Source organism: Diadema setosum, chromosome 11 (assembly GCF_964275005.1).
Source record: "Diadema setosum chromosome 11, eeDiaSeto1, whole genome shotgun sequence".
Lineage (NCBI taxonomy): Eukaryota > Metazoa > Echinodermata > Echinoidea > Diadematoida > Diadematidae > Diadema > Diadema setosum.
The window spans coordinates 29,970,692-29,989,284 of NC_092695.1; the positions used below are offsets into that span (position 1 = coordinate 29,970,692).

The window sequence follows — 18,593 nt, forward strand, 5'->3', positions numbered from 1 at the left end:
ATACAATGGCAGTGTATGTTTGCGACACAAATATACAGTGGCTTTTCACATACAATGTCAACAGGGTAGACTTACACACTGTAGATGTACACATTGTACTGCACTAGTTTCTAAGATCGAGTTTAAAACTTGTGCTTTTGATACACATACAGGTCAGTTAACTATATACGTACAGGTCTGTCTTGAAGTGTGTTTATGTAGTATTCATTCATTCATTCATTCATTCATTCATTCATTCATTCATTCATTCATTCATTCATTCATTCATTCATTCATTCATTCATTCATTCATTCATTCATTCATTCATTCATTCATTCATTCATTCATTCATTCATTCATTCATTCATTCATTCATTCATTCATTCATTCATTCATTCATTCATTCATTCATTCATTCATTTATTTATCCTTTTAGCAGGGTAGCCCTTTCAGTTGATAAACTGTTCTACCAAGGAGCCCTGCTCACATTTTGTACAGATAAAAATGTCATGAACATCAAAACAAAATATAAACAATAAAATAACCTACACTACAAATCAAGATGATGGAAATATGCATTCTGCATAAGAAAGCAAACTAATAGCTGCCTTTTTCTAACTGTTAGTCATTATAACTGTCATTTCTAATGTTACTCTCTCTCTCAATATATATTACTTATTGTGCTTAGCGTCTGACGCGGACTCTCAGACAATATTTTTGGTTCATTTCTTGGCTGTTAATCCTTTGCTGCATACTGGATATGCCATATATTTAGTGTGTCTTTTTTTTTTTTTTTTTTTTTGCAAATAGGGACTTCCCTGCAATACCACAAGTGGTTAGATTTATCATCATGGAGTATAGTAATGAATGGAGAAAAATACTTGCACATCATATTTATGTTGAGATCAGGGTTGATAACTTTGTGTTTTGTTAAATTTGCAACAGCACACCACTCAGGAAATTCATTAAAAAAAAAAAAAACTCATAAAATACATGATATATACAGTACTTTGCTTTCATCTATCACCTTGTAAGGCAGTGATGTATCTCTCTTGCTGCTTGTTCAAGAGGATCTGTGTTTCTGGCACAGCCCAGCCATCCAGGCTGCCCCGTAGTCTCAGCCAGCTGGTGCGGTTGTGATCTGAGCCAAAACAACGACACAATTAGATTGGACATCAGATTTCTACAAATGCTGTAGATTCTCTGGTAATACACTATTCATGGACAGCTCAGACATTCAACCTTCCTTTTCACAGAAGAGAAGGCACCGAAGTTTGAAGTTTAACAGCACTAAAGCATGAAGGCTAAAAAGTTTGCTTCTCCAAGGGGAGAGCTATTACTACCCTCATTGAATAGAGGTTTTTTTTGTACTCTCTCTTTAAAGATATCAATATATTCTATCAAGCAACAGAGACTACCTAAAACTCTAATCAGCCATACAGACTCAAGCCATAAACTGTTTCCTTATGAAATAATTCTAGCATGTACAAGCACTCTGTAAATTGTATATTAAGCTACATTATGGATGGAGTTTACTAGATGTGATTTCAAACAGTGACTGAAACGGCTCTGGTGATATGTGTTACAATATGCAGAATTCACTCTTGGGACCGTCTTGGAGATAACTCTTTATGGCAGACGGCAAGACAAATGGAGCAAGAGTCATTCACTGCGGAAACATTCTGAGAACACTTACTGACCTACATCTTTAATTTCAAGACCACACACACAGACACACACACAAAACACACCCTCAATGAATGCTTAAGATTTACAGTAAGATAAGGTCAGAGTCATTAGAACACTTACATGCTATGTTTGGGGGTTTGGCTTTGCTCTCTCTGCCCCCTGCAGACCGGGGGCGGGGCGGGTATGTGGTGGTTCTGCTGCGCCCCTTCGGGTGGCAGTACTCGTGGGAGCTGGTGGACGTGAAGCTGAGAGCCGACATGGGTCTGCGGGGTGCAAAGGTCTTGGCGCTCTGCGGACGAGAGGACTTGGGTGGCAAGGGGCTCCCCGAGTCGCGGCTCAAGATCTGGGAGGCTGACCTAGCACCTGTTGCTGACTGTGGCCTTTTACTGGAAGCGAAAATGGGAAGGAAATCATGAAGTGATGGCAAATGAACAATTTCTCCTCTCATGATCATTATTAATTACGAAATCAAATTTTATGCAACAGATTTTTCCCTAACTGTGACAGTAGAATGTACTTATATAGCACCATCTTATGATTCACAGGTTGTTCTGAACATAACAGCTCTCCTGTACAAATGAAAATCACCTGGTGGTAAGTTAATACCCAGGCAATGATGAATTTTCCCTCGTTCTGTTGCAAAGCCCAGATCTACATGTATCTAGAGGCATGATGGCAACCTATCAATTCATGTCATTCAAAACCATTGATACTTTCCTGCAAGAAATCAATAATTGGCAGAGCTCATTCATTAATAAGGGAGCTTGTGAAAACAGTGTGCTGCCAAATAATTCTATTTTTGCTCAGAAACTTGTTGAATACGGTAAGTGCTGCAAGGCAGCTACAACATTTACTTTAATATTTATCCTCTCATTACTTCAGACATTCATAAGTAAAAGCTTTGAGCATAAACACTGTACGTAATCTAACCCTGAACTCACTCTGAATATTTATTAGCTTTTTAACCCACTAAGGACGAGTCCCGAGTATACTCGGGCAGGTGTCTATGGAAAATGTGTGTTGTAGCAAAATCAGTCCATCCTAAACGGGTTAATGAAGGCAATACAAATGACACATTGGCAATCTACATAGGGATAAAAGTTGTGACTGGGAGACTCACGGTATGGCATGGTCCTTGCCGCACCCCATATCCTTGGAGCTCTTGTTGCTCCAGTCAAGGAGGGCACACTGCCCTCGGAGGTCGGCCAACTTCTTCAGGTCGTCCCGCCCCTTCTTCATCTCCTCTCGGATCAGGCGGGCGTCCTCGCTCTCAAACGGCTGCGGGCCGTCGGGCTGGATCTCCAGGTCGTCCGAGTAGTAGTGGTAGCGCCCTCCCGTGTCCGAGGACAGCTGGGCCAGGAAGTCGTTGGCCTCGGAGTCGTTGCAGTTGAAGGAGATGCAGTGGACTGGGATGCTCTTCTGAAGCTGTACCTGTGCCAGGATGGTCTTTGAGGGCTGTAAGGGTCAGAGAGCATTAGAAGTGAATTAGCACACCCACGAAAGAGATATAGTTCTACTTTTCTACGGTATAAAATACCCTTCATGTGCCTTGCAATATAGCTGGAACATGCCAGCTTTTTCACTTGCAGTATATCAATTACACATAATGATTATATTCAGACACACATGTGAGGCAAACTACAGCTACTACATGGTACATGGATGGAACAGTCTCACGTACGGGCCAATGTTAGGGTGTAGGAGGAAATGACATGAATGCAAAGTCAACAATTTTGACCGACAAAAAGTAACAGGACATATGTATCGATAGATGAAGAAAGCATCCTGCCATTTGTGCCGATAAGTGCATGGAGAGCAGAATGTTGGGTTAGATATTGACAACATTAAATGCTACAATCTTTTCTCTGTTTTTGTCTGTACTACAATGTACTTACTGCACGGGTTCAACTGAAAACAGATAGTACAATCACTAAAATAAATGTGGCAGCACAATGACTTCCTACCTAAATTCATGATTCACAAACACACATCTCCATGCAGATAGGGAAAGAAGCCCTTCACCTAGAGCTGTGGATGACAGTTAAATACTTCACTTAAAAAAAAAAAAAAATCCATGACAACTACACAATGTATGATGCAACTTTATCTTTTATACAAAATATTCTTCCAAGAGCTTCAAACACTGAAATGTCCAATATGACAAAATGTGCTACACCTCACATTTGGTTCTAATCCTGGAAAGTATAATATCTTCATGCGATATTAACATTCTACTTTAACCCTCTGCATGCTACATGATATTACCTGCCCATAGGTTTGTGTGTAAGAGTTGTGCACACTGGACCTATTGGCACAGAAAAAGGGTTAGTCTAGGAAAGTGACTTACATGATCTGGCCTTCCATCAGTGAGGAGGTACACAGCCTGAGTGTTTGAGTCAGCCAGGGCCATTTTGAGTGCCGACAGGGTGTTCGTGGACCCAGCCACACCCAGTCCACGCACCCACTGCCAGGCACTCTGGAGGCTTCCCTCATTCACCTCCACTGCTCGGTCCTTCCACCCCGATGCTCTGCTGCCAAACTTCACCAGATTGAACTTGGCTTTGTGTCGCAGTTGCTCCTGTAGGCAATAGGAATAAAAGAGAGGTGAAAATATGATGATAATCTGCATTTATTTGCTTCATCTGATTTGTAGAGCAAAGTTCTACAAGATAAGAAGGCAGTATGTTACACAGTTGCAGAATATTTTGCTGACCTACGAGTTGTGACTACTATATACACCCTATATTTTGCAAGGTTTTTATTTTCCAAATTTCATGAGTAGAATGCAATCGCGAATATAACAACAAACAAATATCATTAACTCTGATACTGACATCATTGAGATGTGCACACATACATGTAGGCCATACTGGTAAGGATTACACAGTCCATATTAGAAGGTGTGTAGTAATACAGTTTAGTAGGCTCCCTTTTGCACAATATATAAAAGTTAATTTCCACTCACCTGCATTAACTTGTACATTTTTTCTTTGACAAGTCCCAAATGGTTCTCCATGGAGTTTGAGATGTCGATAAGGATGTAGACCTGGTCCTCCACAATGGTTCCAAACAGTTCCCTGCTTCCCTGCTGCAGCCAGTCCAGTCTGAGCGTCAGAAAACATGAATAGAGACTGTTAAGTTTTATTCATGGTATATGGCTTTTATGGAGTATCGAAGTGTGATATAGCCATTCAACGCCATGGAAAGTGATTCTTAGACACAACCTCTAGTAGACTGAATGTCCGTGAACAGAACAGTTGCTAACCATGCTTGTAACCAAAACCAACCTACTGCCCAATGCCTTGTGCATGCCAGGGTATCTTGCTTGGAAACAGCACTAAGTTATAGGAAAAGACTGACATCATCAATTCAGTACTCTATAAGAATTATGCAGGCACATATTCTAATTGCTGAAATTCTTGCTAGTGTTCCGACACAAATCACAAGGCAAAAGGATGTACTCCTTTGTTTTAACACAGGCTGATGTATAAGTTGACTGGAATAGCCCCACTTATGCCAACTATGAATTGAGCAGCTACATAAGATAATCATAAGCATAAGATGATAACATGACAAACTCAAACCCGTGAGGGTGTAATGTTTGCGAATTTCACAAATCATTGTTGGACCGCGAATTTAACAACATGTGAAAACATCTCGAACTGGCAGGCATTAGTGCACTTATGACAGCACTAGTATCAATAACACAAAAACAATATCTTGAGAAAATGTCTGTGACCTCCTCATTCATGAAATCTGTATGTGAAAATAACAGCTTATACAGTACACGTCGCAACAGGTGATACAAATGACATCACGGTGACCTCATGGTGACCTCACCTCCTTTGCAGATCATCCAGGGCCGCGGCCATCTTTCTCTCGTACACTCGGTGCACGTCTGCTGTCACGTGGACGTGTTTGATGGAGCCGTCCTTCCACTGGAAGTGGCAGAACCTGTCGCAGTACTTGGCGTTGACCAGCTTGTTTCTACTTTCCTGCAAACGACAGATATGTGACACATTATTATTTGATACCACACATCTTTGGACAAATGTGGTTGAAGAAGATATTGAAGTAGTCGAGTGGGTATGAAAGATGACCATTATCTAGTTATATATATAGATAAAACAAACAAATGGAAGAAACAAATTACAGAAAGCAATTTTATTTTACAGTTGGAGCTATAAATTAGATATTGACTCTTTCTATCATTAATCATCATTAAATTGGCAGGATACTGATGAATTTACCTGGTGGCTGTCATTATCACACATTATACTATACAGTGGACTCCTGTTATAATGAAGTCCTTGGGAAAAGCAGTTTCTTTCATCATATTATTAAAATTTCGTTATAACCGAACAAATACAAAATAAAAGTACATACAGTGGATAATGTTGCGGCCTGAATTTTTACTTCGTTGTAACCGGAATTTTGTTATAACCGCGTTTGTTTTAATGGGAGAGCACTGTACTTTTAAAGAAAATACACTTCAGAGACTCACAGCATCTGTGAAGTCGTTGTGAGGCGCTTGCTTGATGTCAACCACACCGTCACAGTGTCGGAAGGAGCATGTGGCCAAGACATCATAGACATCCAGCCTGCGGGCCTTCAGCCCTCGCTTGGAGAGCCACTCCTTGGAGCTCATGTACTGCTCACTGCGCTCCTTCTGAGGGCCAGTCTCAAGTGGCTCTTCATCCGGTACTGAAAATCATAATGACAAATAATAATGATAATAATAATCGATATGATTTATAAGAAGCCATATCCACTCTGTGGAGTACTCAAAAATACAGCAAAGCTGGGAAGTTAACTCAGTATAGGAAGTACAAAAACAGAAACATAGATAATCAAAAAGAGACATTAAACAAGTGGGTTTTTTGACCACTTTTGAAAGAATCTGATGATTGTTTTTAAACCAAAGGTAAGTTATTCCATAAGGTGGGACTGGTGTGGGCAAAAGCTTGTGTGATCCAAAATGTTGCGGGGATGTCATTCTCAGATGCTTGCAGAACACGTATATTTCATCACTGGGATACAGTACATAAGGGACCTCATTTCATGAAGAGGTTTGTACCTACTTACATTCAAAGCCACAATAACTAAAGATTCCATGAAACGAGGTACTTGATCAATGCTGTTTGATTCTGGATGCAGTGTTGCCATGGTGACCATAGTTGCTGCAGTGCCTTTCATAAGTATGGTACCTCTAGACCTAAAATGCCTAAGAAGTCTTTTCTGAGCACTGCAGAATTGTGAAACATATATCTCAGTAATGCATTGCACTTAACACTAATCCAGAGCATCTTGAAATGAAATGCAGCCTGAAATAATGTTGTAATCACAATGAATACTGGGGGAAAATACAAAAGTTTGAAGAGCATCATCACTACACTTTTGATGCTGACTGAGCCAGGATGTTTTGTTGCATGCAATTCACAATTTTCATACTGACCTTATTCATTCTTTTTTGTGACACTGTATAATAATAGCTCCTTTTAGAATGACACAGATTTCACATAATGCATACATACACTGCAATGTTTAGACAGCTCAATCAACATCACAGTACAGAAAGGTTGATTAGCTAAAACATTTATAGGAATATATAGCAGTTGAAAATTTGGCATGACCACTAACCATCCTGCCTGGTGTCGGGTACGTGTTCCAGGATGGTCTGGACCTCCCCCAGGATAGCCCTCGCCTCCTCCAGCTCCTGCCACATGTTGATTACATCCTCCCTCGTCCCCGCCCCGGGGGGAACCCCACTCAGGGGAGCTTTGGTATCATGGTTGTACGAACTATTGCCATTGACGTCCGAGTCCAATTTGTTGAAAGCAAAAGCGTGGAATCTAAAATAAATGGACACAACACCATAAAAAACATCCTGCAATGATAATTTTTTTTTTTTTTTGCGGAATGCAATAATTGTTCTATACCATCTAAAAACAAAACAAAAAAAATGTGAGCTCACGCTCACATGTGGTGTAGATTGCTATGCCTACAAGACTACACAGCGCACTTAAATAATGACATGATCAAGTGTAAATATTTCCTCAGCCAAAGGTTAATGATGTTTGCAGCTCAGAAATAATACTGTCAATGCAGTTATTCCCCTGTTGGAATTCCTGCTTTTGACTCTACTACAGTGCATTCCCATTATAACGAACATGGTTATAATAAAATTCCGGTTACACCAAAGTAAAAATTCAGGCCACAACAATATATGCTCTATGTTTTTCATTGTTCATTTGTTTGGTTATAACAAAATTTCGATATAAGGAAAGAAAACCTGAGAACTCTGTTATAACAGGAGTCCACTGTATCATTGTCTTGTTTGCTTTTCTCCTATTTCTGCCCACTCCCAAATTTTATTTCCATCTATCTGTTACAGCTCTAGACCAAGTAGTCACTCTGATCCAACAAACCAATGACCATATAAAAATATGCATACATATCATCACTCCCAGTGTAGAATTGATCATTCTCTCATGTACTGACTTCACTGTGTTACTGTGTGAATTCACTGTGTGAATGTCTTGCTTACAGAGGAAATTGGCAAGCACTGACTAAAGAAAACCAACCAACAAAAACCTCACCCTTACCTACAAACTTCCTACATATTTCAAGCCCTTGTTGGCTTTTTGCCTGCTAGCAACAACCTCCCCATCGCAAGTTTCCAAGTATGGTAGTCTATTTTACCTTCCTCCCGTCAGCTGTGCCAAGTCTTTGAGGAAGTGGACGGTTGTTGAGTCTGTGCTGTTGAATGCCACTGTGTTGACAGGTAGAGGGCCTCCCTTGAGTTTCTGGAATGTCAGCTCCATGGCAGTGTTGGCAGACGAACCCTCCGAGAACAGGTATACAGCTTCAATCTGATATAATGAGAGAAATAAAAAGAAAGAAAGAAACATCATTGAAGTGCGACATAGCAAGAACCTTCAAATTCATGAAATTCTTCCGTCGAGATGTTTTCATTGCACTCATTGACAAAGTGCCCTACATCGACACAAATAAGCACTGAATTGATCAGTTGACTTGAGTAGGATTCGAACCTGCTCGAGTATGTACACCCATGATTTTTTTTTATTACCATGGCTACTACTAAAACACTGATCAATTCAGTGCTTATTTACGTTGATGTAGAGCAATTTGTCAATCAGTTGCAATAGCAAGAATCTTTTCAGCTGGTGGCACACAGGAAGACCTTCTTATAAGAAGCTGCTTGCAACTTCTGAAATTTCCCTTGGTATATCGGGCATCTCGTTATAACAGGGATAGAAAGATGTGGGACCTGCAAATTACATAAATGTACCTCTATATAATACTTGAAGGGTTGTACAGTTTCGGTAGAGACCTAACTTCAGATTTCTAATATTTTTTGGTAAGATAATGAGAAACTTTTCATGAAATATGAAAGAGCATGTAATTCTAAGAGGAATTCAGCATTTATTTGATGAAAATTGGTTTTGAAATGGCTGAGATAGCCAAAAAAGAACGATCCTAATAGAAGCCAAGACCCAGCTTTTATTACGATCACTCTGTTTTAGTTGTTTGTAGGTGCCTCAGCCATTCTAAAACCCATTTTCATCAAATAAACTTTGAATTCCTCCTAGAATGGCCAAATTCTCATCTCCACCAATACTAAACTATCCCTTTAAAAGGTGTCTCACTATATTCAACCTTGTTAAAACATGATTCCACTGTACAATACAGTGTACATTTGTACATGGTCAAATTCTGCACTGAAAAGGTCTCCACACAAAAGATCTCAGAACATGAACACAAGAAAAGTTGACGAAAATCTATTATTCAATATTGCTTGTCCAAAAAATAGCCTTCTGTATTACCCACTTGTGTGAGACAGTCATCTTAACAGAGAGCTATAAGAGGAATATATTCTATTCAGTATTTTATTGTATGATATTGTGATTTGGAATACTGCAAAGTAGATGAACACCTCAAGAAACTGATGTTGCAAGAAAAGAAACAAAATAATGCCTCCGGTACCACTTCCCGGTGGAGGCATAAAAAAAGTATCAACAACCAATTACTTCACTTGAATGCACACACACACACAAGTATTGCCAATGCTTCCATACATAACATTTCCTCGTGAGCATCATACAAGCCCACTAAAGACTAGTCTAAACTTCAATTTAATGGGAGAGGTGTTTATTATGGAAAATGGGTGTTAAGGCAAAATCAGATCATTCTCAAGGGGCTAAGAGGAGGAATTTTCCACAGCTTCACCTGGCTCCAGAATCGATTTCTCAAGTGCCTTTGTGCATCCATCTTTGCATCACAAGTTAGCAGCGAAAATGTGATTTCCTGATTACATTACCATGTTGGGAACATAAATTGCATTGTGCCTGTCTGGTAACCATGGCAACAAAGCTCCAGTCTCAATTTTCTGTAACTGTTAGGAAAAGCTGATGGTAGCCCCCCCCCCCCCCAAGTGTTACAGAAGGCTTTTTAAACTGGAGGAGCAGTGAGAGAATGTCAACTATACAAGTATACGGTAGAGCGCACACATTATTCCATACAAAGTCCCTGCCGGTGGTGATCAATATTCAGATCACCTGGTTGAATCAGTCACGCCTTAGCGCACGGAGCTAAATTGTGTGCGTGTGTGTGTGTGTGGGGGGGGGGGGGGGTGGGGGAGGCTGTCACAATGCATGGGAGAGTTTGTGTGTGGCCAAGAGGAAACAAGGGGCCTTGGAGAAGGAGCGGGTCTGCGCCTCAAACAGGGCCTTGGGAGCCATTGTACTTGTGAAAGGCAACTGGGGAAAATCAATGGTCCTGTGTCAAATAGCTCTCTGTATTGGTGTTTCTTCTTTTGAAAACAGATGTTACGCATTTAGGAGGGAGTAATATTTATATAAAGGGGGCTCCTACACGGTACATACAGTGGCTACAATGTAGATGCAGACACTGTAGGCCCTACTGCTTGCTGTAGACAGGTCAGTGCACAGCGAGTGTTTGTGTAAAGGGTTTTGTTTTTCTAGGATGCATCCAACCGAATGACTGTTGTATGCATGTTCATGCACATGTATGAAACTAAATATCTTTTTTGTTGTTGTTCTTTTTTCCTCTCACTCATCTGTTCCAAGACTCTGTACCTAAATCAGACAGACAACTGAAAAATGGCTTGTACATTTCTCTGGTGTGTTTTCCAGTCGATATCTTCGTATTGGGAACAATTCAATAATTTTCTCCAAAACATTACTTTTAATACGTTTAAGACATCTCCTTTGCTGCGGTGGGACACACAGAAGCTCATGCAAATAGCGTGAATATTTGCAGTTGTTACCTAATCTGCTTCCCCACAATGCTGAGGTAAATCCAAGCCCCTCCCCCTCCAAATATAAAGGAATAAAAAAAAAACAAGAAACATTTCACTGACGAAGACCTAACTAGAAAAAAAAAAACAAAACAAACACCTTTAAACATGTAAATAATGCGATAAGCTAGTGCCAGCCATGTTGCCATCTACAATGTACCTATTTGTCTGTTAAGGACAATGCACAGTGGGGGTATGTGCCATAGACTGTGAAAGGGATCACTGTTCCACACTACTGCAGGCTAGAATTTTTGAACTCAGAACAATCTTATCCAGGGTATCACAAGCTCTGTCTTAAGATACCGCCCCTGGACTGCCTTGTAGTACACCTGGGTAAATTTGGTGATTCTGATATACGAGTCATGTAAATATCTTTGGATGAGATAGATACCAGTGATCTGGTGATCTATTTGCTCAAGTATTGTCCTCACAAGATCAATAGGCAGATCACAACATGGCTGATGGCACTAGCCAATAGTTACACAAGACCTAAAGAATGAATGAGAGAAAGTAAGAGCGAGAAAGAGCAAATGAGAGAGATAGAAACACACACACACACATACACACAAACACATCTAAAATGTAATTCTCAATTGAGTTTGATTCTCATTTGAGCCCTATAGTTTCACCCTTTGTCATCAAAACTGCAAGAAAACTGCAAGAATACCAAGCCTAATGAAATCTTGAAACACTCTTTGGATGTAATGGATGGCGTGTGCAACATTTACAATGTACTGCAATGTTTTTTTCACTCCCTCCTTTTTTTTTTTTTTTTTTTTTTTTTTTTGGGGGGGGGGGGGGCAAAATGGAGATTTCCTCTGATCTTGTTTTCAAGGAGAAGTGTAACAGTATAAAACTTACATTTCTGTCAGTGAAAGCCTTGAGTACCCCCTCACAGGCGCTGGTCTCCGTCGTGGCAGCCACGCTGTCCAACCCACGCATCCACTCCATGGCTTCATCAAGGAGTCCCTGGTCACTGGGACGGCATGCTTCTGAAAGACTACCATGTCTTGGGCAGCCCTGAGATAAGTAAAAATTGACTACACTCTCTAAGGAATTGCACATTACAAGATTTGAAAGTTACTCATGCTAAAGTGAAATGCTTGACCAGTTAAAAAGTTGGTCTGAAAAGAAAGAGTGAAAATGTGACCAAACTCAGAAGAAAATACAGTTAAACTCGCCTAAGTCGACGTCGCATATGTCGAATAATCGCGTAAGTCGATGATTTAAAAAGTCCCGATTTTTCCCCATTGACGTACGTGTATTAATTCACTCACAAGTCGAATTTTTAATCGAATACTCGCCTAAGTCGATGAAATTCCAAAAACACTTTCACGGAAAAAACTATTGAATTCACTGTGCCTAAGTCGAATAAGATTTTATTGTGTAATAAATCACTGTCATTTATTATTCATTATTACCTATACGAGGGAGTTTTGCGAGGCAATTCCGGTTGTTATTTTGCAGGGTTAAAGGTCAGGAGTTGTTATTTTGCAGGGTTAAAGGTCAGCAGGCAATATATGGTAAACTGGAATCAATCACTGCTCAAATATCATTCATATTCACTTCCCCAAGGTTTAACAAGGGTGTAAAGTAATCGGACCTGTGCCAATACTAATGCACTGTCCATGCAAAGTTAGCCGTGGCCCTGCTGGGCGACCCGTGCTGCGGCACACCGCTCCAGCTCTCTGCTCCAGAGTAGACAACATACATGTATGTACCTGTGGTGAAACTGTAAAGTCGATTTTTTTTTCGACTTACGCACAAGTCGAAAATCGCCTAAGTCGATGTGTTTTGCTCGGTCCAGAGAAGATCGACTTATGCGAGTTTATCTGTAGAAACTTTTGAAGTGGAATCTTTGCTAATTTCCATAATATGAATATGCAAATCAGTAAGATGGCGATGTCAATGCCTGACAAATTTCTAGTTTTTTTCTTTTTTCATACTAAATTATTCCCCAGTCTCAAATCTGAATATATGACTGATCACTGTTTCAATGTTATTCAACATAATAACATAATATTCCATACTTTGAAGGCAGAATTGAATCTGTGTCAGTTTTTGTATGCTGATGATGATATCATCTGCTCACAATTTCATAACTTCCCCAATTTTCATCCTCCACTATTGTGCTTGTAAAGTGGTACTCTTCTTTTACAGACCTACTTTCCAACTGGATTACAATCCCCCTTTAAATGGAAACCATAAGGAGATACATGAATGCAACAGATCAAGTTCACTTCACCCAGATGGGAGCAAATCTCGTGAAAAGCTTTGGGCGATTGTCATTGTCTCCTCAGATCAGTTGCCGTCTACAAATGGCTTAGTCACTCGATTGTGGTATCTATGTAAATAATCACTGTAATTAAGTCAATGTGTATATCTTTTCTCAAATACATGTCTTGATGGAGGGGGGGGGGGGGGCCTCCCAGGCCCCCCCCCCCCCCCCCCCCCCCCCCCCCCCCCCCCCCCCCCCCGGCCGTGGACAGCGCGATCGCAACGAAAATTGGCACACACATTACCTATGATGTAATCTAAAGTACTACGAAGTTAGATTTTTAAAAAAATTGTCATTTATGCTAAATTACGCTAATTTATGCATAATGATGCATGAAACCGAACAATTTGGTATAAATCACTAAATAAAGCTTGAAATGGGCACATTTTTTTGTGTAAATATTCTTTTTAGTGTCCTAAGCAAAAATAAGAGACAAAAAATTGAGCCATCCGAAAAAATTTCTGAAGTATTTTATTGTTTTTTGAATTTCTTATGTATTTCTTTGTTTTTTCGACTTTATGTTTTTCATTGTTTTCGATGAAACTTGTCCACGACATTGTTCCGCACAAGAAAATATGTTATTAATTGATTTTAATCAATAAAACCCAAAAATAATCATGCTTTTATGAAATTTGACTGTAAGCACAGTTTCCATTGAAATTGTACACGAATTCACGTTTTTGAGCAATTTTTGGCTGACATGCATACATATTTATGCAAAACTTCGCAACCGCGCGCCCGGGCATCGCAAATTTGGTGTCAAAAGATGCGGGAGACTTGACAGAAAAAAGTAATGAAACTTTTCACGTTAGCGGTACATCGCGCGGAACGTCGAGGGGGGGGGGGGGCCTCAGAGGCCCCCCCCCCCCCCCCCCCCGGCCTAGTTAGGGTTAAACATAGATGTATTAACATATCCTCAGATACATTCACATAGCTGCTCAATGATGTTCAGTTTGCACGTTTTCTTATCAATGATATGTGACAATGAATTACTGACATTGCTGCCATTTTGTTTAAAAAGAGAAAATACATCACATGTATCCATGTGAAAGTTTCAGGTCCCATACATGGTCCGTGGTGTTTACGCAGGGCTACCAACCTGATGAGGTTGAACTTGGCAATCTGTGACACCTGGTCCTCCAACACCTTGATGATGGCGTTGCGGCAGTGGTCAAAATGGTTGGGCGACTTGGTCTTGACGTCCAGCACGATGCAGATGCAGTGCTCCTCCACCACGCCAAAGAGGCGTCGGCTCTCGCTGGTCAGCCAGTCGATGCGCCGCTTGTACAGGTTGATGGCCTGCAGGAGGCTGTTTTCGATCTGCTTGATCTTTTCCCTTGCTCACTTTGACCTGCACATTCACAATCAATGAGTGGAAAAAAGACTCCATTAAAGCTTGACAAATAAATACACTTGCACAAATTGTAAATGCACCGGCATACCTTTTAGATCTTTATGTTATGCTTGTGACATGGTACTGCAACTTTTCTTTTCCTCTCCTATTTTTAATGTATTTTCCATTTTGGGTATGAGGGGAGCAAAAAAAAAAAAAAAAATGAAGACATTCTCAGTGTTTGATTCATTATTCAGACATCCCAACCTTTCTTACTGAAAAATAGGGGTAATTTGGTTCAAAAGTAGGATAACAAGGCAGTTCCTTTAGCAGCATGTAATAAAATTATCAAGAAAAAAAGGAAACTCCCATTGAAACAAGAACTGGGAATGGTCAAAATTCAGATTCTTTCCTCCAAATCCCAAATGGTTGGAACGTCTGCAGTATCCCTACAAAAAGATTTATAAGGCATTTTAAAAAGGATTAAAAGTTAATGTCAAAATGAACTGCACTATCATGATGACATTTCTCTCCTATGAATATTTTTGTTTTCTTCATTTTGTTCTGGAGACCATCTTTAACTAATTAGACAATGATATGGCTTATTCAATGTAACATGCAAATAACATATTTAAACAGAGCCGAAGGGCCATGACACACTTACATTCACATTGTAGATCTTGCCGTCTCTCCTTGGAAACCGGGTAAACATCCCTCGCCGTATCGTGAGCACACTGGCTTTTTGAGGGCACGATCATAGTCTAGACAGGGAAAAGGCAGGCAGATTAAATTGTCATTTAGTTTACTATGCAGATCACATGCCAATATCAGCACAAAAGAAATCTAGACTCTTAGCTCTGTTCTCTATTCTGCCTCATGTGGAACTAAGCTCAGCACACAAGCAAAGCTGATCCTCTCTGTAAATATGCTCTGGCTTTCGAAACGCCTTCAATTTGGATTGGTATATAACATGAACCAGTTGCACTTTCAACACTTAAATATTCAAGCTGTACTCATCGCTACAGTACCTATTCCAGCATCCATAACAAAAATTTAAATTTACATTTAATGCAACAGTTCTCCAATTCACCTTTATCATTTGCAATGGTACTTATTGCATAAATTAATATATTTGCAGCATTAAACTGGTACAACAACTGCCTCCAAAGCTGTCTGAAACATAACACAATACTGTTTCTGATGACTGAATATTTTAGAGGGCATTTGAAATGTATTGATAACATTGCCAACTGAAATGTTGGACAAATGCAACAAATGCATATTAATCCAGTTTCAACTGAAATATTGGACAAATGCAACAGATGCATACACTGTAAATATCAAGACATTAATACTTTTAAATTTCTTCATCATATTCCCCAAGATGCATTAAAGGCATAATTTACCATTTGCAGATGAAACAAATACCACTCATTACTGCTTCAAAATCATTCTAAAATGTGAGTTAGGGATAGAAACAACCAATGTAAAAATTTGAACCAGTATAATTGATGTTAAATATTGTTAAATGTACAAAATGTGAACAATAGTTATAATAAAAATGTTTCAGACTAAACCATCTACAGTTACGGTTAAATGAGAAAAATACATGTAGTGATCAATATCTCCTTATATTTTAGGCTTTATTGCAAAAATGTTATATGGTAGGGTGTTTTGTTATACAACTGACCTACACATACGCATCAAAAGTGATATCTTGAACATTTTTTAAGTCACTGCTCACAAGGGTAAACAGGACCGTTAAACTTCATTTCATTGTGATTTATCATTACCATATTGTTACCTTTAAGAGCCAAACGCTTCTCCTCCTCATCACCTGTCATGACTTTTTTTTACCCCTTTTAGATAATTTCTATCAACCCATTTGCCCTGTTGGTCCTACTGATGCTATCGACTTCATTTCTTCTATTTCTTCCTTCTGAGATATTGAAATTACAAGAGGGATGGGAAAATAGTTTAAAAGAAACTTTACAATTCATTTCGCATTTTACACCAGATGAACATAATATACATGATTAGCATCCATAAGATGTTGGTGAGTGCAAGATTATGAAAAATATCCACTAAAACTCCAGTTTCTCCCCCCCCCCCCAATAAAAGCAAAATTACCATGAATTTTGATACAAATAGCTTGCTTGCAAAATCTACTCTGCATTTCTCTGTTATTGGTGACATGACCAAGTATTCAAGTGTATCACACTGTGTGTACATCATTTTGAGAGTCTCCACCCAGTCCTGGACCCACCGTCGCTATGCTTGAATCCGATGGTTCCCAGGATCTGGTCCAGCTTTAGGCGGTTCCTCCTCAGGCCGTAGGTACTCAGCCACTTCTTGGTGGAGATCATCGCCTTGACGTCTGGCTCCCATGTCGTCTTTGGTGGCGGTTTGAGCTTGATGACCGAAGACATCTCCTCGAACGTCAACTGAGCCCTTCCCCCAGTGGTAGTGGGGCTCCGCCGTGGCCCCAAGTCAAACTTGGGATCTGCACAAGTAGACATGCAATCTATTTATAACATCCACTCTATGTATTTGTTATTTCTGCTAAAAATGTTGCTGCTGTGGCTCAAATACTACCATAATCCAGAAGCAATTGCATGAATCTAGATTGTAAATGTAATGCCTGCTCTCTCTCTCACTCTCTCTCTTCTCCCTTGACAATACCATGGCTGAGGTGAAGAAGCATTCCTACTGTACTTCATGAATTATTTTAATTTATATTTGAGAAATGCATGCAATTACAAATTAATGATCACATAATGTTCTAATGCAGTAATGGCTGTAAATTGTCAACATGAAATGAAAAAAAAAAAAAAAAAACTTCAGAGAGCTTGCCAGCGCCAATACCAGTAAAAAAAGTCCCTGCCGAGTACCAACACAGAAGTGCACCCCCCAAGTGATAAAACTTGTCATAACTATACACTGCCCTGTCGCTGTACAGGGTTGCACATGGTGTCTGGTCAGGCTTAACTTGTCATCGATTTGTCTGATGTCTGTAGAAATTGATTGTAGGACCTAGAGTACAAAATGCAGAATTCTCCAAATGTGTACCATAACCATGTACACTACACACACACCAGGCATAGACACGATTAGCCCAACCAGATGCCATGTAAATCACCACAATTGTGTGTAAAGCCACAGGGCTGTTTATGATTAAGACAAGGTCTATTAAGGTATGCCATTCTAACTGCAGACTTGCATTTCAACTAAAATGTTACATTGTAGGAACTACATGTACATCAAATTCAGATGATTGTTTCTGTCAAAACAAGTTAAAAGGACATAATACCTCGAGATATAATTGTTTGTGTGGTCATGTAATACCAATGTAAGTGACAATCCTCACATATGTCGATAACAAAAAAGAAAGGAAGAAAATTGTAAGCAAAAAAAAAAATGGATTTGGCATTTAGGGGCCTAGCTAACAGTTAGTTTTTATTCAGCGTGATCACTATCGTTTACATACATTCACAACAACACCAATACAATTTCTAATGTTTTAAGTAAATCCACTCTTAAAAGTGGTTACTAAATGTTTTGATGCCGACATTAATGGAAGTGCCATGCAGTCATCAAAGTTACAAACTACAAGCGACGTTGTGAGTTTATGCACAATGTGTCAATGTAGATCATGACTCCTGTTAAAGACAGTCGTGTGAAAAACTTACTTACTTTCGAATTCTCTTGGAGAGCGAACATTTGCTGGATCAATTTCATACATTGTCCTTGCCTTGGTATGACTGCTGTTATTTTAGAATCAAAGTGCAAACATCGCAAGGTGAAATCAGAGTCCAATGATAACTCGACTTAGCGTATCAGCAGTGCAGTGACAACCGCTATCGGGCACAGCAGAGTACCCCATCCATGAAACGCAGCATGGTCGTGCTACAGTGCCTCCATAGAGTTGCACCCCACACACGTAGGTGACCTCGCCCGCTAGATCCGGCTAGAA

The 18,593-nt window shown here is 39.8% G+C and overlaps 1 protein-coding gene across 1 annotated transcript in view; it reads right to left on the reverse strand.

The window, feature by feature from the left end:
• The window catches only part of LOC140235406 (von Willebrand factor A domain-containing protein 3B-like), a 78,692-nt gene extending 60,099 nt beyond the window's left edge, over positions 1 to 18,593 (reverse strand). The window contains 16 exon segments of the mRNA XM_072315431.1: positions 1,008 to 1,121; positions 1,790 to 2,055; positions 2,790 to 3,124; positions 4,017 to 4,247; positions 4,635 to 4,773; positions 5,510 to 5,664; positions 6,174 to 6,373; positions 7,310 to 7,521; positions 8,372 to 8,541; positions 11,871 to 11,968; positions 11,971 to 12,029; positions 14,387 to 14,638; positions 15,277 to 15,331; positions 15,334 to 15,381; positions 16,887 to 17,123; positions 18,314 to 18,593. Coding sequence (XP_072171532.1) covers positions 1,008 to 1,121; positions 1,790 to 2,055; positions 2,790 to 3,124; positions 4,017 to 4,247; positions 4,635 to 4,773; positions 5,510 to 5,664; positions 6,174 to 6,373; positions 7,310 to 7,521; positions 8,372 to 8,541; positions 11,871 to 11,968; positions 11,971 to 12,029; positions 14,387 to 14,638; positions 15,277 to 15,331; positions 15,334 to 15,381; positions 16,887 to 17,123; positions 18,314 to 18,362 — 2,620 coding nt within the window. The 5' untranslated portion in view covers positions 18,363 to 18,593.